At 56.8% G+C, this 21,581-nt stretch overlaps 2 protein-coding genes across 3 annotated transcripts in view; one reads left to right on the top strand and one right to left on the bottom strand.

Moving 5' to 3' along the window:
- Window positions 1-10,968, bottom strand: part of SCARA5 (scavenger receptor class A member 5) — a 30,236-nt gene extending 19,268 nt beyond the window's left edge. The window contains exons 1-3 of the mRNA XM_058021816.1: window positions 10,857-10,968; window positions 6,859-6,987; window positions 1,546-2,223 (exon numbers count right to left, since the gene is read on the bottom strand). Of these exons, the coding sequence (XP_057877799.1) occupies window positions 1,546-2,223; window positions 6,859-6,987; window positions 10,857-10,968 (919 nt within the window). The remainder of the gene's footprint in view (window positions 1-1,545; window positions 2,224-6,858; window positions 6,988-10,856) is intronic.
- A 10,305-nt stretch (window positions 10,969-21,273) lies between these two features.
- Window positions 21,274-21,581, top strand: part of OTOF (otoferlin) — a 100,421-nt gene continuing 100,113 nt past the window's right edge. For both annotated transcript variants that reach the window (XM_058020825.1, XM_058020826.1), the window contains exon 1: window positions 21,274-21,468. In XM_058020825.1, coding sequence (XP_057876808.1) covers window positions 21,390-21,468 — 79 coding nt within the window. In that variant the 5' untranslated portion in view covers window positions 21,274-21,389. The remainder of the gene's footprint in view (window positions 21,469-21,581) is intronic.

The following is a 21,581-nucleotide window of genomic DNA, read 5'->3' as shown; positions in this document are numbered from 1 at the left end:
TTACCCTGGATTCACGGAGATGTTCTAGAGGATTCCCACCACTCACTCATCCTGGATCACAGAGATGTTCCAGATCGTTCCCACCATGCACTCACCTCGGATCACAGAGATGTTCCAGACTGTTCCCACCATTCACCCTGGATCATGGAGATGTTCCAGACTGTTCCCATCACTCACCCTGGATCTGTTAAGGAGCGTTCCCACAACTCACCTCAGATCAGGGAGATGTTCCGCAGCATTCCCACCACATAATCCCGGATCACAGAGATGTTCCAGAATGTTCCCACCACTCACCCCAGATCACGGAGATGGTCCAGAATGTTCCCACCACTCACCCTGAATTCACGGAGATGTTCTAGAGGATTCCCACCACTCACCCCAGATCACGGAGATGTTCCCACCACTCACCCCAGATCATGGAGATGTTCCAGAGGATTCCCACCACTCACTCACCCTGGATCACAGAGATGTTCCAGATCGTTCCCACCATGCACTCACCTCGGATCACGGAGATGTTCCGGAATGTTCCCACCACTCACCCTGGATCATGGAGATGTTCCAGACTGTTCCCATCACTCACCCCAGATCACGGAGGTGTTCCAGAGCATTCCCACCACTCACCCTGGATCTGTTAAGGAGCGTTCTCACAACTCACCTCAGATCAGGGAGATGTTCCGCAGCATTCCCACCACATAATCCCAGATCACAGAGATGTTCCAGAATGTTCCCACCACTCACCCCAGATCATGGAGATGTTCCAGAGGATTCCCACCACTCACTCACCCTGGATCACAGAGATGTTCCAGATCGTTCCCACCATGCACTCACCTCAGATCACGGAGATGTTCTGGAGCGTTCCCTCCACTCACCCCGGATCATGGAGATGTTCCTCAGCCTTCCCACCACTCACCCCAGATTGCAGAGATGTTCTGGAGTGTTCCCACCACTCACCCCGGATCATGGAGATGTTCTGGAATGTTCCCACCCCAGATCACCAAGATGTCCCAGATCGTTCCCACCATGCACTCACCTCGGATCACAGAGATGTTCTGGAATGTTCCCACCCCGGATCACAGAGATGTTCTGAAATGTTTCCACCATGCACTCACCCCGGATCACAGAGATGTTCCACAGCGTTCCCACCACTCACTCACCCCGGATCACGGAGATGTTCTGGAATGTTCCCACCCTGGATTACGGAGATGTTCTGGAATGTTCCCACCACTCACTCACCCTGGATCACAGAGATGTTCTGGAATGCTCCCACCCCGGATCACAGAGATGTTCCACAGTGTTCCCACCACTCACCCCGGATCACAGAGATGTTCTGGAATGTTCCCACCCCAGATCACTGAGATGTTCCAGATCGTTCCCACCATGCACTCACCTTGGATCACAGAGATGTTCTGGAATGTTCCCACCCCAGATCACAGAGATGTTCTGGAGCATTCCCACCACGCACTCACCCCGGATCACGGAGATGTTCTGGAATGTTCCCACCCCAGATCACCGAGATGTTCCAGATCGTTCCCACCACGCACTCACCCCGGATGACGGAGATGTTCCTCAGCGCCACGGAATGCTCCCAGTCCTTCATGCGCAGCTCCTCGGTGACGTTGTTGAGCAGGGCCAGCTCCAGCCTCAGCTGCCTCTCCATGGCCCCGTGCGCCGCCCTCATCCTGCGCCCGTCGGCGCTGGCGTTGCCCAGGAGCCCCTGCAGGTCCCGGAGCCGGGAGCGCTGCAGGCGCAGCTCGTAGGAGAAGCTGCGGTTCATGGACTCCACCGCCGCGCCCAGCGCCGCCGCCTGCTCGCCCAGCGCCTCCAGCCGCCCGCCCAGGTGTCCCAGGAGGTGCTGGTGGTGCTCCAGGAGCAGCCGGCTGCTGTTGGCCTCCACCGAGAGCCGCGACAGCTCCAGCTGCGCCGCGTCGCTCTGCTGGCCCAGCGAGTCCCGCAGCCTCTGCAGCGAGCTGTCCGTCTGTCCGGCCTGGCTCTGCAGCGCCCGCAGCAGCGCCTGCAGCCTCTGCAGCGAGCTCGAGAGCAGCAGCAGCGAGTCCGAGTGGTTCTGCAGGAGGTCCTGCAGCCTCCAGACGTGCTCCAGGAGGTCGCCCTGGGGCGGGGGGCGCGGCAGCAGCTGCAGCTGAAGGTCCCGGAAGGTCTCGTTGAGGTGTTGGACGTTCCCCATCAGCGCCTTCAGCTCCTCGGGGGACGCCTGAGGCCGGGACACTGTGGAGGAGGAGGGTGGGGGGAGGTCAGGAGGGACCCTGGGGTGACCTCACCCAGGGACATTCCCGGTTCCTCGGTGCCTGGAGGGGAAGTTCCCAGCCCAGAGGATCCCTCCCATCCAAGGGATCCAAGGCTGGAGAAGGAGGGCAGGTGCTGGAGAAGGGCTGGAGGGTCCTGGGATGGGTTGGGTGAGGAGGAACCATAAAGCTCATCCTGTTCCACCTGGAGAGGGACCAAATTCCCACCATCCCAGGGTGATCCAAGCCCATCCTGCCTTTCCTGGGACACTGCCAGGGATCCGGGGATTCTCTGGGAATCCCAGCCCAGCCAGGAATCCCTTCCCAAGATCCCACCATCCCAAGCTCCCCTTTCCCACTGGAAGCCATTCCCTGGCTCCCTCCAGCCCTTGCCCAAATCCCAGCTCCCCTGGAGCCCCTTTGGGATGGGGAAGCGGCTCCAAGGATTCCCTGGATCCTTCCCTGATCCAGCTGCACATTCCCAGCTCTCCCAGCCTGCCATTGGATGCAGCCCCATCCCAATTCCTCCTTGAGAAGGAATTTTGGGATCCAGGGGCTTCACTGGGAATTCGGGACTCCAGGGAGTGTCTCCCTTCCCTTTTCCATCCCCAGATTCCATAAAAATCCCTCGGGATGGATCCTGAGTGTCCTTGATCCCAGAATCCTGGAATGGTTTGGGATGGGATTCATGGACCTTCAATCCCATCCCAGGGACACTTCCCACCATCCCAGGGTGATCCAAATCCACCCTGGGACACTGCCAGGGATTCTCTGGGAATCCCAGCCCAGCCAGGAATCCCTTCCCAAGATCCCACCATCCCAAGCTCCCCTTTCCCACTGGAAGCCATTCCCTGCCTCCTGCCCCTCCAGCCCTTGCCCAAATCCCAGCTCTCCTGGAGCCCCTTGAGGCTTGGAAAGTAGCTCCAAGGATTCCCTGGAGCTCAGGGTTTTCCTTTGGTCCCTCAGAGCTGCATCCCATGGGATTTCTCTGCTGGGACACAGAACCTCAGCCTGGATCCATCCCAGGATCCCGGGATGGTTTGGGTGGGAAGGGACCTCCAATCCCACCCCATCCCAGCCCTGACACCTCCCCCTGTCCCTGTCCAAGCTGGAATCAGGTTCTTCCAGGCATCTTCCCAATCCCCGTTCCTGAATCCCACGGTTTGTCCCAGAATTCCAGCTGGGATTCTCCTCCTGGAATGGCGCAGGGTTCAGCTCCCTCTGCTCATCCCAGTTGGTCCCCAGAATTCCTGGGAGGGATCTGAGGGACTGAGGAGGCTCAGGTGGAGCAGATCGCACGGGAAGGATGGAAAACTACAGGGAAAAACGTTCCCTGAGGAAAAACTTTAGGATATTTGGGATTTTGTTGTGATTTATGAATCACCAGAGGGAACAGCCCCAAGGGGAAAGTTCAGGTTGGAATTGGGAACAATTCCCTCAGGGAAAAGGTTGTGCCGAGCAGCTGGGTGGGAATTCCAGGCATTCCCAAGGGGCTTTGCCATCCCTGCACTCAGCAAAATTTGGGAAAGGGGAGGCAGGAGCCCTGGAATGTGCCAGGATAATTCCCACAGGGATTTCAGTCCCTGGGGACGTGGATCAGGGGAATGGTTGGATTCCAGGGGGTCCAAGGAAGTTTTCCATCCTCAACGATTCCACAATTCCATGAAAAAGTTGGAGATGAGATTCCCAGCCGCAGGTTCAGAGGATTTTTAGTGGATTGGGGGATCAGGGGTGGGGATACAGGAAATGGGAATTCCCAGGCGCCTCCTGAGATCCATGTGGGAAACTCCAGCTCTGGAGAGGAAAACATCCCGATCCCACTGGGAATTTTTTTTAAATTATTTTGGGGTTTTTATGGGTTTTAATGTTTTTTTTTAATGGGGTTTTGGAGGGTTTTGGAGTTTTTTTCGGGGAGGGTTTATTTTTTTAATTCTTTGGGGTTTTTAATGGGTTTTTAGAGTTTTTTTGGGTGGGATTTTTTTTTAATTCTTTGGAGTTTTTTATGGGGTTTTGGGGTGTTTTGGGTTTTGGGGGGGAATCTTTTTAGAATTATTTGGGGTTTTTTATGGATTTTTGGGATGTTTTAAAATTTTTGGGGGGAATTTTTGTAATTCTTTGGTGCTTTGTAGGTTTTGGGGGGGTTCTTGGAGTTTGTTTTTAGTTCTTTGGTGATTTTTATGGGTTTTTGGGGTTTTTTAGGATTCTTTGGGGGATTTTTTTGGAGGTTTTCTAGGGAATTTTTTTTTAATTCTTTGGGGGCTTTTATGGGGTTTTGGGTGTTTTGGGGCTTTTTGGGGGGATTTTTTCGAATTCTTTGGGGTTTCTTTTGGGTTTTTTATGGGTTTTTGTGGTTTTTGTTTTGTTTTTTCCTGCTGGATCCCGAGGTGTTTCCTTGGATTTGTGCCGCTGACCCTTTCCCCAGCCTCTTTTCCAAGGAAAGTCGCGTGGCCCAGCTGGATCCCAAACAGTTCCCGGCCAAACCCACCCCAAAACATTCCAGTACAGGTTGGACGGGGCTCGGAGCATCCTGGGACAGTGGGAATTGTCCCTGTGGAATTTGAGACCCTTCCACGTCCCTTCCCACCAGAACCATTCCATGATTCCATGCATTTTCCAAGCCCCTTCCCCACATGTGGGAGATGGAGCTGGAGAGGAATTCCTGTCTCCAGGAGCCCAGGAAGGGATTTTCCATGGGAAATCTCAGCCTTCCGGCCTGAGAGGTGTCCATGAAAATTCCCAGTTTTCCAAGGACCGGCAGCTCCAGGGAGCTGGGGCTGTCTCCCCATGGCTGGATGTGACCCCTTTATCCCACCCCATCCCTGTGGGATAAACCCCCCTGGGCACCCCCAGCTCACAATTCCAGCACTGGACCCCATCCCAATCCAGGCTTAAAATCCCAAAATTCCAAAATTTCGAAAGAAATTTGAAGTTGGAATTTGAAAGCTGCAGCCACAGAGATGATTTCCCTGATTCCCCCCTGCTCCCCTTTTTCAAGATTTTGGGCAACAACTTGGAATGGTTTTCCCGGGGTTTTCCTGGAATCCTGCCAGTCCCGCTGCTCCGGGAGGGGGAATTGGGAGATTCCCGGTGCCAGGGGTTGATGTTGTTGTTGTTGTTCCTGGACCGGAGCTTGTCCCGGATCCATCGCAGCCCTCGCTGCGGGATCCGCCGGCCAACAACAACATCCCAACAATGCCCGGCGGGAGAGGCCCCGAAATTCCAGGAAAAAATCTTCTCCGGCCTTTCCCAACCCTTTTTTTTGGATTTTTTGGGGGATTTTTGAATTCTTTGGGATTTTTTTTATGGGGGTTTGGCGTTTTTGAGAGGGTTTTTTTGTTTTGTTCTTCCAACTTCTTTAGGGTTTTTTTTTTGGGTTTTTACAACAACATCAAACAATGCATGGTGAGAAATCAGTGGGAAAGGCCCCAAAATTCCAGGAAAATCTTCTCTGGCTTTTCCCAGCCTTTGGAGAGCAGCCGGGGGGATTGGGGGATGGAAAAGGGGGGGCTCACATCCCTCCCCACCATGAACAGCGGGATAAACTCCGGGAAGGAGGGATGGATCCATGGAGGTGGCGTTTCCGACCCATCGAGGGAGATCCCGGGATTGGGGATCAAAGCGGGAAATTCCCAAATTTCTTCCAGGAGGGCAAGGGGGGAACAAGCCTGGGATCCCATTGAACTCTGGGGTTTTTTTGGGGATTTTTTGGGATTTTTTGGGGGATTTTTTGAATTCTTTGGGATTTTTTTAATGGGAGTTTGGGGTTTTAGGGGGTTTTTTGGAACCTTTTTTTGGTTTTTTTTTTTCAAATTCTTTGTGCTTTTTAATGGGCTTTTTAATGGATTTTGGGGTTTTTTTGGGGGGATTTTTTTAGAATTCTTTGGGATTTTTTATGGGGTTTTGCGTTTTTGTGGAGTTTTTTGGGGATTTTCTTTTACTTCTTCGGGGTTTTCAATTGGTTTTTGGGGTGTTTTGAGGATTTTTGGGGGGGATTCTTTTTAGAATTCTTCGTGGTGTTTTACAGATTTTTGCGGTATTTTAGGATTTTTTGGCTTTTTTAAAAATTCTTTGGGGTTTTCAATGAGTTTTTGGGGTTTTCTGGGGTTATTTAGGAAATTTTTTGAGGTTTTCTAGGGATTTTTTAAAATTCTTTGATATTTTTAATGGCTTTTGGGGGTTTTAATGTTTTTTGGGGGGGATTTTATTAATTCTTTAGTGTTTATAATAGGGTTTGGGGTTTTTTGGGGGATTATTTGGGGGATTTTGTTTTTAGAATTCTTTTGGGCTTCCCATGGGTTTTTATGGGTTTTGGGGGTTTTTTGGACTTTTTTAGAATTCTTAGGGGTTTTTTAATGGGGTTTAGTGATTTTTGGGGGGGATTTTTTTTTTAATACTTTGGGGATTTTTATGGGTTTTTGGGATATTTTGGGGGGATTTTTTTTGAGTTCTTCAGGGTTTTTCACTGGTTTTCTTTAGATTTCGGGGTGGTTTTTGTTTGGGTTTCTTTTCCCTGCTGGATCCCGACTTTCCCTCCCCTGGATGACCCGGAAAACCCTCCCGTGCGGGAATTCCATGGAAGCTCCTGGAAGTCCTGGGAGCGCCCCAGGCCCAGCCTCACCTGCCAGGATGAAGATTCCCACCAGGATGAGGAGCACCAGCAGGTAGAGTCCCACCACGGAATATTTCAGCGCCGCCACGGAGCCCACACGGCCACGGCACCCCCAGGGCCTCGTCCTGCGGCCGGGATCTGCGGGAGGGAGCGGGACACGGGCTCAGGGAGGCCTTGGAATGCCACGGGAATGGTTGGGATCATCCCCGAGGCTCCACCCTTGGGACGGCCAAGGAAAGGTTGGGTGGGATTGGAGACACCTGGGATGGTGGGAGGTGTTGGGGTGGGGTGGGATTGGATTGGAGGTCCATGGATCCCACCCGAACCATTCCGGGATCTTCTGGAGCAGCTGGGATGGATCCAGGCTGGGGTTCCCAGCAGGAAAATCCCGTGGGATGCAGCTCCAAGGAAAACCCTGAGCTCCAGGGAATCCTTGGAGTCTCTTCCTGATCCCAAAGGGGCTCCAGGAGAGCTGGGATTTGGGCAAAGGCTGGAGGGGCAGGAGGCAGGGAATGGCTTCCAGTGGGAAAGGGGAGCTGGGGATGGTGGGATCTTGGGAAGGGATTCCTGGCTGGGCTGGGATTCCCAGAGAATCCCTGGCAGTGTCCCAGGAAAGGTTGGATAAGCTTGGATGACCCTGGGATGGTGGGAAGTGTCCCTGCCCATGGAATGGGATGAGTTTGAAGGTCTCTTCCCACCCAAAGCATTCCCTGTTGGATCCTGGCAAGAACACTGGGTATCTGGGAGCAGCTTTTCCCAGCATTTTCACTCCAGCTCCATTTGCCCTTTCCCAAATCTGAGTTTCTCCAAGGAGACACCAATGGAAGATGGAGGAAAAGCCCAGAATTCCCACCTGGAACCTCCATCTGGCTGTTTTGTGCTCCTCAGAGCTCCGAGGCTCCGATCCAGAGCCCCTCATCCCACAGGAGAGGAGAATCCCAAATCCAAACCTCCTGGATGGAGACAGCACTGATCCACGGCCGGACTCAGCCTGGAGCAACCCTGCTGGGATTTGGAATTCCATCCCATGGAAATTCCCATCTCCTGCTGGGAGATCCCATGCTATGGTGATTCCCAGCTCCAGCCTGGGCCATTCCCACTGGGACACTGGGATTTGGGATCCCATTCCTGCTGGGATTTGGGATCTCATTCCTGCTGGGATTTGGGATCCCATCTCATGGCAATTCCCAGGTCCAGCCTGGGCCATTCCCACTGGGATTTGGGATCTCATTCCCTGTCCAGGAGCAAATCTCAGCTCCAGCCTGACCCATTCCTACTGGGATTTGGGATCCCACCCCTGCTGGGATTTGGGATCACATTCCATGGCAATTCCCATTTCCAGCCTGGCCCATTCATGCTGGGATTTGGGATCCCATTCCTCTTGGGATTTGGGATCTCATTCCCTGTCAGAGCAGTTCCCATTTCCAGCCTGGGCCATCCCTGCTGGGATTTGGGATCTCACCCCTGCTGGGCTTTGGGATCCCATCCCACGGCAATTCCCAGCTCCAGCCTGGCCCATCCCTGCTGGGATTTGGGATCCCACCCCTGCTGGGATTTGGGATCCCACCCCTGCTGGGATTTGGGATCCCATTCCTACTGGGATTTGGGATCCCATTTTTACTGGGATTTGGGATCTCACCCCTGCTGGGATTTGGGATCCCATTCCTGCTGGGATTTGGGATCCCATCCCACGGCAATTCCCAGCTCCAGCCTGGCCCATCCCTGCTGGGATTTGGGATCCCATCCCACGGCAATTCCCATCTCCAGCCTGGCCCATCCCTGCCGGGCAATGCCCAGGTGGGATCTCGCCGCTCCCTGGAATTCCGGCGATGGAACCCCTGGATGGGGGGATCCCAGAATTCCAGGGACCCTCCCCCACGCCATCCTTGTCCCCGTGTGTCCATCCCGGGAAAACGGGATGGCTGGAAAAGGCTCCGGCCGGGAAAGGGTTACGGCGGGCGGATCCCGAAACCCTGCCCGGCTTTGGGAGCTCGGGATTGAGCTCCGGGCTGGATCCCGCGGGAACGCGGCTCAGGTGGGATACGGGATGCTCCGGCTGGATCTCATCCCCCGCTCCCCGCCCGCAGTTCCCGGGATGGAGCCGCGGGACGAGGAGGGCGCCGATGTTTTCCTGACATTTCGCACTCGCAGCGGCTCCCGGGACACCCCGGGCGGAGCTGGCGGCGCGCCCCGATCCACCCACTCCCATTCCCGGCCCTTGGAAGCGTGCAAAGGGCCGGGATCCAAGGAAAAGCGAACATTTCCTGCCCCTGCCCAGGCTCCAGGGAGCGGGAGGAGGAAAACAAGCGGGATTCGGGGATTTGGGGTCCCCGAAACCCTGGAAAAGATCCGGGAATGGCGTTTCTGGGCCAGCAGAAGGTTTGGATCGCTCTCCCGATGGATCCTCGACCCCCTGGTTGGAGTTTTCCGTGAATTCGGGCGGGATCCGGGTGGTCCCAACCTCAGGGGGTGACTTCATTCCAGTCCCTTCCCAGAAATCCCGCTCCCGTGGGAATGGGGGTCCCTGGAGGGTCAGCCTCGCCTTGGCATGAGCCCCGAGAATTCCAGGGAATCCGGAATTCCAGAATTCCATCAAACCCCAAAGCCAGGGAGGCACCTCCAGCCTCTCCCAGGGCAAGGGATTTGCTGGGAATTCTGGGCTCGGTCCTGGGGGGCTCCGGCTTTTCCAGCGGTTTCCCAGTGGGAAGGGATGGGAACAGCAGGATCGGGAAGCTGGGAAGAGGCAGGAGCAGGGATTTGGGGAATGGGATCAACACTCAGGGATCTCCTGGATGGGGAATTCTCCCTCGAGATTCAAAGATGTCCCCTTGGAGTCGCCTCCATGAGCCCCTTGCAGCATTCCCAGGAGGAATTTATCCGGAGCTGGATGTTCCCAGCCCAGCCAGCCCCTCCCCAACCTTCCAGCCAGGAATCCCTTCCCAAGATCCCACCATCCCAAGCTCCCCTTTCCCACTGGAAGCCATTCCCTGCCTCCTGCCCCTCCAGCCCTTGCCCAAATCCCAGCTCTCCTGGAGCCCCTTTGGGATGGGGAAGCGGCTCCAAGGATTCCCTGGATCCTGCCCTGATCCAGCTGCACATTCCCAGCTCTCCCAGCCTGGGATTGGATCCAGCCCCATCCCGACTCCTCCTTGAGAAGGATTTTCAGGATACAGGGGCTTCACTGGGAATTCGGGACTCCTGGAAGGGTCTCCCTTCCCTTTTCCATCCCCAAATTCCATAAAAATCCCTCGGGATGGATCCTGAGTGTCCTTGATCCCAGAATTCCAGAATGGTTTGCTGGGAAGGGACCTCAAATCCCATCCCAGGGACACTTCCCACCATCCCAGGGTGCTCCAAGCCCATCCAACCTTTCCTTGGACATTCCCAGGGATGGGAGAGCCACAGAATCCCTGGAAAACCTGGGCCAGGGCCAGAACAGCTCCCGGTGCTGCTCCCACCACGGAATCCACCATTCCCAGGGCCGGGAATCCCGGCTGGAACGTGGGGCTGAGAGCTGAGCTCATCCCTGCACCAGAGGAGCCACGTCCAGAGCTCCTTCCCGGGAGATCTGTGCGCTCCCACTCCTGCCGGGGATCCAGGGGGGATCCCAAGGTGGATCCAGGGTGAATCCTGAGGTGGATTCCAAGGTGAATCCCGAGGTGAATCATGGGGGGATCTGGAGGTGGATCCTGGGGTGGATCCAGAGGTGGATCCTGGGGTGGATCCCAAGGGGAATCCCAGGGTGGATCTGGGATGGATCTGGAGGCAGATCCAGGGTGGATCCTAGGGGAGATCCGGGGGACGATCTGGGGGCAGATCCCAAGGTGGATCCAGGGGTGTATCTGGAGGTGTATCTGGAGGTGGATCCTGGGTTGGATCTGGAGGTGGATGCAGGAGTGGATCCAGAGCTGGATCCAGAAGAGGATCCACATGTGGATCTCCAGGGGGATCCTGGAGTGGATCCAGAGGTGAATCCCGAGTGGATCCGGAGGCGGATCCGCCCTCACCGTGCTCGCAGAGGTTCAGCTTGGAAAGGCTCCGTCCCTCGAAGGGCTCCTCCAGGATGGATCCGTTCTCCCTCTCGGAGAAGGTGTGGAGATCCACGGCCTTGTTCTCCATCCTGCTGGAGAAAAACGGGAATGTCCCACGGGGCCTTGGCACATCCCAATCCCAATCCCAGCTCCGGCAATGGGATGGGGCAGGTGAGGGCCCACCTGGAATTGGGATCCCGAAATCAGCGGGACAGGGAGCTGGAGAGGAGCCTGTGAAGCTGCTGCAGGGCTGGGAGGGCTGGGAATGTGCAGCTGGATCAGGGAAGGATCCAGGGAATCCTTGGAGCCGCTTCCCCATCCCAAAGGGGCTCCAGGAGAGCTGGGATTTGGGCAAGGGCTGGAGGGGCAGGAGGCAGGGAATGGCTTCCAGTGGGAAAGGGGAGCTTGGGATGGTGGGATCTTGGGAAGGGATTCCTGGCTGGGCTGGAATTCCCGGAGAATCCCGTCCCAGGCTGGCTGGCTGGGGTTTGGGGCAGGCACAGATCCATGGATTCTGTTTTCCCTGGGAATTTGGTGCTGCTGAGGTTTTGCCACCCCCACCCCAGTTCCACCAGCAGAACTCCCAGCTCCAGTCCCGCTTCCAAGGGGGAAAATCCATCCGGGAATTCCAGAGGGGTCTCAAATTCCCCGCAGAAATGGGGATGGGGAATGGGGGCAGGAGTGTCCAGGGGGAAGTGGGATAGGGAGAAACTCCGGGTGGAGATTGACCCGGGACAGTGGGACAGGGGATCTGGGACAGGAACTGGGATTGGAGGAACTGGGATAGGGGATCTGGGAGAGGAACTGGGATTGGAGGAAATGGGATTGGAGGAAACGGGACAGGGGATCTGGGACAGGAACTGGGATAGGGGATCGGGGATAGAAACCAGGATAGGAACCGAGATAGGAACCGGGATAGGAACCAAGATAGGAACCGGGATAGGAACTGGGATAGGAACCGGGATAGGAACTGGGATAGGAACTGGGATAGGAGATTTGGGATAGGAACTGGGATAGGAACCGGGATAGGAGATTTGGGATAGGAACTGGGATAGGGGATCTGGGATAGGGGATCTGGGATAGGAACTGGGACTGGGAGAACCGGGACAGGAACTGGGGTAGGAACTGGGATGGGAATGGGGATAGGAACCAGGATAGGGGGAACCAGGAAAGGAACCGGGACAGGAACCGGGATAGGAACCAGGATAGGGAGAACTGGGATAGGAACTGGGATAGGGAGAACTGGGATAGGAACTGGGATAGGAACTGGGATAGGAACCAGCATAGGGGGAACTGGGATAGGAACCGGGTCAGGGAGAACCAGGACGGGAACAGGGATAGGAACTGTGATAGGAACCGGGATAGGAACCAAGAGAGGGGATCTGGGATAGGAACTGGGATGGGGTAAACAGAGACAGGAGCATCCCCTGGGAATGCCGGGGCAGAAATCTCCTACAAGGATTCGGGGCAGGAACTTCCCCTGGGGAAACTGGGACAGGGAGAACCGGGATAGGAAACAGGATAGGAACCGAGACAGGAACCGGGGCCACTGGGACAGGGAGAACCGGGACAGAGGAATTCGGGACAGAAGCACCCCGGGAGAACTGGGACAGGAATTCGGGATTGGAGCATCCCTCGGGAGAACCGGGACAGGAATTCGGGATTGGAGCATCCCTCGGGAGAACCGGGACAGGAATTCGGGACTGGAGCATCCCTCGGGAGAACCGGGACAGGAATTCGGGACTGGAGCATCCCCCGGGACAACCGGGACAGAGGGATTCGGGACTGGAGCACCCCGGGAGAACCGGGACAGGAATTCGGGACAGGAGCATCCCCCGGGACAACTGGGCCAGGAATTTGAAACTGGAGCATCCCCCGGGACAAGCGGGACACAGGAATTCGGGACTGGAGCATCCCCCGGGACAAGCGGGACAGAGGGATTCGGGACTGGAGCATCCCGGGAGAACCGGGACAGAGGGATTCGGGACAGGAGCATCCCCCGGGACAACCGGGCCAGGAATTTGAAACTGGAGCATCCCCCGGGACAAGCGGGACAGAGGAATTCGGGACTGGAGCATCCCGGGAGAACCGGGACAGAGGGATTCGGGACTGGAGCATCCCGGGAGAACCGGGACAGAGGGATTCGGGACTGGAGCATCCCGGGAGAACCGGAGCATCTCCCTCTCCGCCCACCCCGCTCCCCTCCCGGCGCTCCGTGTCCCCCCGCCCCGTCCCCGCTCACCCTTCGGGATTTCCCGAGCTTCCCGTGGCCTCTTCCCGGGATTTCCCTCAGTCCCCGGGCTGTGTCCCGCCGGCGCTGGCCGCTACCGGGGGCCGAGGAGGGCGAGGAGCCGCCCCGGGCGGCGGCGGGGCCCGGCAGCCGCCCATGGGTGCGGGGTCCCGGCGCTGTGAGCGGGGCCCGCCCGGCCCGAGCCCTTTGTAGGCGGAACCGGAGCGGGGCCGGGCTCCCCGCGCCCCCGCCCGCCCACCGGGGCCGCCCCCGCCGCCCCGAGCCCGCCCCGGGCCGCCAGAGGGGCAGGGGAAGGGAGGGAGGAACCGGGAACGGAGCGTCCTCCGGGAAAAACGGGGCTGGAAAACTCCTGGGGCAACCGAGACAGGGGGAACCGGGACAGGAGAATCTCCCGGTAGTACCGGGACAGGGGGAACGGGACAGGAGAAACTCCCAGTGGAACCGGGGCTGGAACGACTCCTGGGGCAACTGGGACAGGGGGAACAGGGACAGGAGAATCTCCCGGTGGCACCGGGACAGGGGGAACCGGGACAGGAGAATCTCCCGGGAATACTCGAGCAGGAGGAACCGGGACAGGGGGACCGGGACAGGAAAATCTCCTGGGGACACCGGGACAGGACGAACCGGGACAGGAGAAACTCCTGGTGGAACCGGAACAGGACGAACCGGGACAGGAGATTAGCCCGGTGGGAGCGGGACAGGAGAATCCACCGAGGGTACCGGGACAGGGGAAACCGGGACAGAGGGACCGTGACAGGAGAAACTCCAGGTGGGACCGGTACCGGGGGGACCAGGATAGGAGGAACCAGGAAAGGAGAATTTCCCGGGAGTACCGAGACAGGACGAACCGGGACAGGACGAACCGGGACAGGAGAATCTCCCAATGGAACCGGGGCAGGGGATGAGGGAACAGGGAACGGAGCGTCCTCCGGGAAAACGGAGCGTCCTCCGGGGCTGGAACGAGTCCCGGTGGGACCGGGATGGGGGAACCGGGACAGGAGAATCTCCCGGGAATACTCGAACAGGGGGAACCGGGAGAAACTCCCGGTGGGACCGGGATGGGGGCATCGGGACAGGAGAATCTCCCGGGGACGCCGGGACAGGAGAATTTCCGGTGGTACCGGGACAGGAGGGACCGGGACAAGCGAGTCTCCCGGTGGGACCGGGACAGGGGGCTCCGGGACAAAAGCACTTCCCAGGGTTACCGGGATAGGGGAAACCGGTTTGGGAGCATCTCCTGGGAAAAACGGGATAAGGGAAACCGGGATAGGAACATCTCCCGGGGGAACCGGGACACACGGAAGCGGAGCTGGAGCGTCCCGCGGGAGGAACGGGACAGCAGCAACCCCCGGGAAAACGGGACCGGGGGAACGAGGATAGGGGCATTTACCGGGAAAACGGGACCGGGGGAACTGAGACAGGAGCATTTCCCGGGGAAATCCGGGCATGGACAGGCAGGATCGGGGCTGGAATATTCCCGGGAAATGGAGAGGGGGAATCGGGGCTGGAATATTCCAGGGAAATGGAGAGAGAGGATACCGGGGCTGGAATATTCCCGGGAATGGAGAGAGGGAACCGGGGCTGGAATATTCCCGGGGGAATGGGGAGAGGGGGAACCGGGGCTGGAATATTCCCGGGAAATGGAGAGAGGGGGAATCGGGGTTGGAATATTCAAGGGAAATGGGAAGAGAGGGAATCGGGGCTGGAATATTCCCCGGAATGGAGAGAGAGGGAATCGGAGCTGGAATATTCCAGGGAAATGGGGAGAGAGGGAATCGAGGCTGGAATATTCCCGGCGGAATGGAAATAGGGAACCAGGGCTGGAATATTCCCGGGAAACGGAGAGAGGGATAGTCGGGGCTGGAATATTCCAGGGAAATGGAACCGGGACTGGAGAAACCGGGGCTGGAACATTTCCGAGGGAAGCCGGGGCTGGAATATCCCTCCCCAGGAGCATCCCCCCAAGTCGCCTCCTTGGAAAAGGGCGGAGTTTTCCCTGGAATTCCCGCCCGGAGGAAAGGAGGCGGATCCGTGTCCCGGCTCCGGGGGATTTCCATCCTTCCACTCCCAATTCCCGGCCAGCAGGAGAACCCAAACCCCGCTGCCCCCGCGGGGAAACTGAGGCACGGAGCGCCAGAGGGAAATGTCTGCGATGATCCCAAACCCTTCGGCCTTGGCTCTGCGGGAGCAGGGAATGACAATCCGGGACGAAGGGAAGGGCCTGGATTTGTCTTTTCTCCAGGAAAAGCTGAATTTGGGAATATTTCCCTGGATTTCAGGAGATTCCAGCAGAATTTTGCTGCTTTTCCTCCTCTTCAGTTCCCATCCATGGATTTGTTCCATCCGTGGTGGCTTCAGGTTGGATCCCAGCCTTGCTCCTCTGGGTTCTGCTGGAAAAGTGGGATGAGGGAGGAAAAAAGGGATTAAAAAGAATTAATATGGAATAAAAAGTGCTCCGGAGCCGGGAATGACTTTTGGTGTCATCACAGCTCAAATGATTCCGTGGAATTCTGGGATTGCCGAGGTGGGAAAAGCCCTCGGAGATGAGGAACTCCAGGTGGGAGCCGTGGTGGATCCGAGCCCTTTATTTGGGAATGTGGGGCGGGAAAAGACACCCAGAGCCCCAAAGCTGATCCTAAACCTCCGGATCCTGGGCAGGAGAAGCCGGATCAGACCTGGGAAAAAAAATCCCAAATCCTCCCAATCCCTGGGATGTGCCATGGGCTGGATCACCCCGGGATCGGGGAAGGATCCCAGCCCTTGGAATGGGGTTGGGTTTCCTCCTTCCCACCCATGGAGACCATTCCAGGAGGAGTTTCCAGGAGGAATTTCCCTTCCCAAGGTTTTCCCGGTGACGTTTTCCCTCAGGAATGTCTCATTCCTGGCTCCGAGCTGGAATTTTTACGGAAAACCTCCAGGGCAGGCGCCGCACCGGCATTGCCAGGAATTTCCAGGTGGAATTTCCAGGTGGAATTCGGACCCTGGCTGTTGCACTGAGGGATGTCTGGTTGGATTTTGGGATCAATTCCCACCTGGAAAGGTTTCCCAGCCCTTCCCCTGCCCGGGGCAGGGTGGAGTTCCCGTTCCCGGAGGGATTGGGATCCCTTGGATTTGGGGGAGCAGGGAGCAGGGCTGGGAATGGTTGGATCCGAGGGCTCCAAGGGCTTTTCCAGGCTCCACAATTCCATGATTTTATGGACAATGGGATTCTCCCAGCTGGCGCTGCTTTCCCAGGAACGGGAGGATCCAGAGAACAGGAACGGGGGGGACATTCCTTGTAGGATGATCCCAGGGGGATCTTTGGATTCTGGGATGGTTTTTGTGGGAAGAGGATTCCAGGATCTTCCAGTTCCACCCCCATTCCATGGGCGGGGACACCTCCCACCATCCCAGGGTGCTCCAAATTTTCCATGGACACTTCCAGGGATTCTCTGGGAATTCCAGCCCAGCCAGGAATTCCTTCCCAAAATCCCAAACTTTTCCATTTAAAACAGTTTCTTTCCATGACTTCCCCCGACAATCCCCGCTCCATCCCGACATTCCAGCCTCGCCCTTTTCCCGGGATCTCCAATCCCACCTGAACAGGGAATCCTGGAATGCCGGGACACCGGGAATGTGGATCCTCGAGAGGACAATTCCATCCTGGGGGACCAAAAGCTGGGAGCAGAGCTGGGATTTGGAAATTTTCTGGAATTCTGGAATGGGTTGGGTGGGAAGGGACCTTCAATCCCATCCCATTCCAGCCCCGACACTTCCACCATCCCAGGGTGCTCCAAATTTTCCATGGACACCCCCAGGGATTCTCTGGGAATTCCAGCCAGAGAATTCCATTCCTTCCTTTCCTTGGGAAGGGAATGGAATTCTCTGGCTGGAATTCCCAGAGAAAATGCCATTCCTTCCCAAAATCCCAAACTTTTCCATTTAAAACACTTCCTTTCCATGATTCCCCCCCACAATCCCCGCTCCATCCCGACATTCCAGCCTCGCCCTTTTCCCGGGATCTCCAATCCCACCTGAACAGGGAATCCTGGAATGCCGGGACACCGGGAATGGAACCCCCCGTGCCAGCGGGCAGGGCTGGGAGGGATTTTGGGATTTTGGGCAGGAATTCCTCCCTCGGGAGCTCCCAGGGACGCAATTCCCGAGCTCTTGCTGCCCCCTAAAGGACTGGAGCGGGAGGAGCTGCCGAGCGATCCCGGCAGGGGGAGAAATCCCTGGAAAAACCGGAAAATTCCTCCCTTGGGGTCCCGGGTTTGAGCTGGGAGCAGGTCCGGACCCAAAGGAGGATTTGGGATCGCCCGATCCAGGTGGGAACATCCCTGAGGCCCAAAAGGAACTTTGGGATCAGATTCTGGTCTGGGAGGGCTCCGAAATTCCACCCTTCCCATTAAAGATCCCAAAGAATTCCCAGATCCATCCTGGGTTTTCCTTTCTTTTCCTCCTCCCTCCTGTTTTTTCCCAAGTTTTTCTTCATTTTTAAAATTTTCTTTCCCCATTTTTTCTATTTTTTTCTCATTTTGTTGCATTTCCCCCCACACTTTTCCCTTCTTTTTTCCCTCTTCTCCCCTTCTCCTTCTCTCTTCCCCATTTTCCTGCTTTCCCCCCCCCCCTTTTTCCCCCTTTCTCTCAATTTTTCCTTTTTTCCTCATTTTTCCCTGCTGTTTCCCAGAATACCTGGGGGGGCTTTGGGGACCCCAAATTGGGGGCGATTTGGGGGTGAATTATCCTGATTTTGGGTTTTTATTTTGGCATTTGACCTCATTTGTGGGGGAGTCATCCTGGTGCTTAAAATGATCCCAAAAAATCTCTGGAATTTGGGAGCCAACAAAGCCAAGAGGGGAAAATTCGGATTTTATGGAAATGGGAATGTGGGAGAGAGGGAGGGAAAAGGAAGGGAAAGGAACGGGAATGGGGCTGGGAGAGGAAAATCCTTGGGTGGGGATTCCCAAAAAAGCAAAAATTCCATGGATTCACAGGTGGGAATGTGGGATTGGGAGAAATTCCCAAAAAATCCCAGATCCCATGGATCCACAGGTGGGAATGCCCAGGGATTCACATAAAATCCCAAATCCCATGGATTCACACAGCTGGGAATGCCCAGGTGTGTCCTGAGTGGGGCAGAATTCCCAAAAAATCCCAGATCCCATGCATTCACAGATGGGAATGCTCAGGGATTCCCCAAATAAAATCCCAAATCCTATGGGTTCACAGGTGGGAATGTGGGATTGGGCAGAATTCCCCAAAAAAAGCCCAAATCCCATGGATTCACACAGCTGGGAATGCCCAGGGATTCACAACAAATCCCAAATCCCATGGATTCACAGCTGGGAATGCCCAGGTGTGTCCTGAGTGGGGCAGAATTCCCCAAAATCCCAAATCCCATGGATTCACTGGTGGGAATGTGGGATGGTGCGGAATTCCCAAAAAGTCTCAGATCCCATGGATTCACAGCTGGGAATGCCCATCCCCGGGATGGGGCGGGATTCCCATAAAAGCTCATGAATATGCAATAAGCTCTAATTATCATAAATTATAATTTCCCTGGGAGTTTCCAAGGAAAGCCGGAGCAGCCTTAGAGTTCCCGGGGGATTTTTCTCTTTCCCAGTAAAATTGGCCAGGCACAAGAGCAGATTCCCAGATTTCAGGATTCCAGGATTCCCAGATTTCCCTTTTCCTCTCCCTGAGCCTTTCGTGGATTTTCCAGCCCAATCCCAGGGAATGGGGCCTGATTTATCCTGCCCTGTTTGGGATTTGGATTTGGGATTTTGGGAATCCTGCCCATCTGGGGACACACCTGGGCATTCCCACCTGTGAATCCATGGGATCTGGGCTCTTTTGGGAATCCCAGAACACACTTGGGCATTCCCATTTCTGAATCCGTCGGATTTTTTGGGAATTCCTCCCCATCCCACATTCCCACTTGTGAATCCATGGGATTTGGGCTTTTTTGGGAATCCCAGGACACACTTGGGCATTCCCAGCTGTGAATCCCTGGGATTTGGGATTTTTTTGGGAATTCTGCCCCATCCCACATTCCCACCTGTCAATCCATGGGATCTGAGATTTTTTGGGAATTCCTCCCCATCCAGCATTCCCATCTCTGAATCCATGGGATTTGGGCTCTTTTGGGAACCCCGGAACACACCTGGGTATTCCCACTTCTGAATCCATGGGATTTTTTGGGGATTCTGCCCCATCCCACATTCCCGCGTGTGAATCCGTGGGATTTGGGATTTTTTGAAAATCTCAGGGCCCACCTGGGCATTCCCACCTGTGAATCCGTGGGATTTGTGGGAATTTGGGAATTCTACCCCACCCAGGACACACCTGGGCATTCCCAGATGTGAATCCATGGGATTTGGGATTTTTTGGGAATTCTATCCCATCCTGCATTCCCACCTGTGAATCCATGGGATCTGGGAATTTTTTGGGAATCCCTGAGTATTCCCACCTGTGAATCCATGGGATTTGGCATTTTTTTTTTGAATTCTACTCCATCCCACATTCCCACCTGTGAATCCATGGGATTTGGGATTTTTTGGGAATTCTGCCCCATCCCAGGACACACCTGGGCATTCCTAACTGTGATTCCATGGGATTTGGGATTTTTTGGGAATCCCTCCCCATCTCACCGAAGGACTGTAAATTCCCGGGGGAATTCCCGGCGGGAATCCGGGCAGATGGGAGCCAGCCGGGATCGGGATCTGCTCCCAGGGAACGAGGGATGGCTGAGGAAAGCGCCTCCAGCTGTGCCAGGGGAGGTTTCTGGGATATCGGGAACAATTCCTGCCTGGAAAGGCTTTAAATCCCCATTCCTGGGGGGATTTCAAATCCCTGTGGATTTGGGGAGACCTGGATCAGGTGCAGGCTCCGAGGGCTTTTCCAGCCCCAGGAATTCCAGGATTCCCGGAGGTTTCTTTTCCTCGCCCTCCGGTGCTTGACGCTCTTCCCCACGGGCTCGGCTCCTCCACAACATTCCCGGGATTTTTTTGGGAAGGGCAGGGAGTGCGGATCCCGTGGATCTCTGCCTCAGTTTCCCCATTCCCAAATTCCTGCAGCTGGGAAGGGAAAAGGGGAAAAGGTGAAAAGGGGGTAAAGGACGAAAGGGGGGAAAGGGGAAAAAGGGAAAAGGGGAAGAGGAAAAAGGGGGGAGAAATGAGGAAAGGAAATTTCAAGGAAAGAAAATTTCAAGGAAAGGAAATTTCAAGGAAAGGAAAGGTAAGGAAATTTCAGGGAAATTTCAAGGAAAGGAAAGGAAAGGAAAAAGAGGAGAGGGGAGGGAAGGAAGGGAAGGAGAAGGGAGGGGAAGGAGGAGGAGGAGAAAGGGGAGGAAGGCGGGAGAGAGGGAGGGGCGGCCCCGCTGCTGAATAATTCAGTGCCGGGAGCGGGGGAAGCTCCGCACCGGCACCGAGACCGCACCGAGCCGAGCTCCGGAGCGCGGCACCGGGAACGGGACCGGGACCGCCACCGGCACCGGCCCAGGGACCGCACCGGGACCAGGACCGAGACCCCGTCAGGCTCCGGGCGCGTCACGGGGCTCAACACCGGGCTCCGCACCGAGCACCGGGACCGCATTAAGCCCCGGGAGCACCTCGGGCTCCGCACCGGGCTCCGCACCGGGACCGCATCAGGTTCCAGACACTGCACCGGACCACACCGAGCGCCTCGGTCCGCACCGGGCTCTGCACCGGGACCGCTCCAGGACCGCATCGGGCATCGGGACCGCCCCGGGACCACCTTGGGCTCCGCTCCGAGCCCGCCCCGGGACGGCATCGAGCACCAGGACCAACCCGGGACCACCTCGGGCTCCGCTCCGAGCCCACCCCGGAACCGCATTTGGCGAGGGACCACCCCGGGACCACCTCGGGCTCTGCACCGAGACCACCCCGGAACCGCATCGGGCACCGGGACCACCTCGGGCTCCGCTCCGAGACCACCCCGGGACTGCATCGGGCACCGGGACCACCTCGGGCTCCGCTCCGAGCCCACCCCGGGACTGCATCGGGCACCGGGACCACCTCAGGACCACCTCGGACTCTGCACCGGGACCGCTCCGGGACCGACCGAGCTCCGCACCGAGCACCGGCACCGCACCGGGACCGCATCAGGCACCGGCACCGCACCGAGCGCCCCGAACCGCCCCGGGCTCTGCTCCGAGCCCGCCCCGGGCCCGCCCCGAGCGCCTGGATCCGCACGGGCCCGGCCCCGAGCCCGCCCCGGTGGCCGCGGCTCCGTCCCCAGCCCCGCACGGTCCCGCCATGGCTCTGGTGCTGCAGCTCCGCTCCGTCTCCGGCCTCCGCGGCAAAGGCGACCGCATCGCCAAGGCGGCGTTCCGGGGTACCGGGAGCGGCAATTGGGGGACAGGGATTTGGGGAGACGGAATTGGGGATGAGAGATCTGGGGGAGAGGGTTTGGGGGATCGGGAATTGGGGAGCGGGAATTGGGATCAG

This window comes from Melospiza georgiana, chromosome 3, assembly GCF_028018845.1.
Source record: "Melospiza georgiana isolate bMelGeo1 chromosome 3, bMelGeo1.pri, whole genome shotgun sequence".
Lineage (NCBI taxonomy): Eukaryota > Metazoa > Chordata > Aves > Passeriformes > Passerellidae > Melospiza > Melospiza georgiana.
The sequence above is the reverse complement of the archived record's forward strand: the minus strand, read 5'-3'. Positions and strand labels throughout refer to the sequence as shown.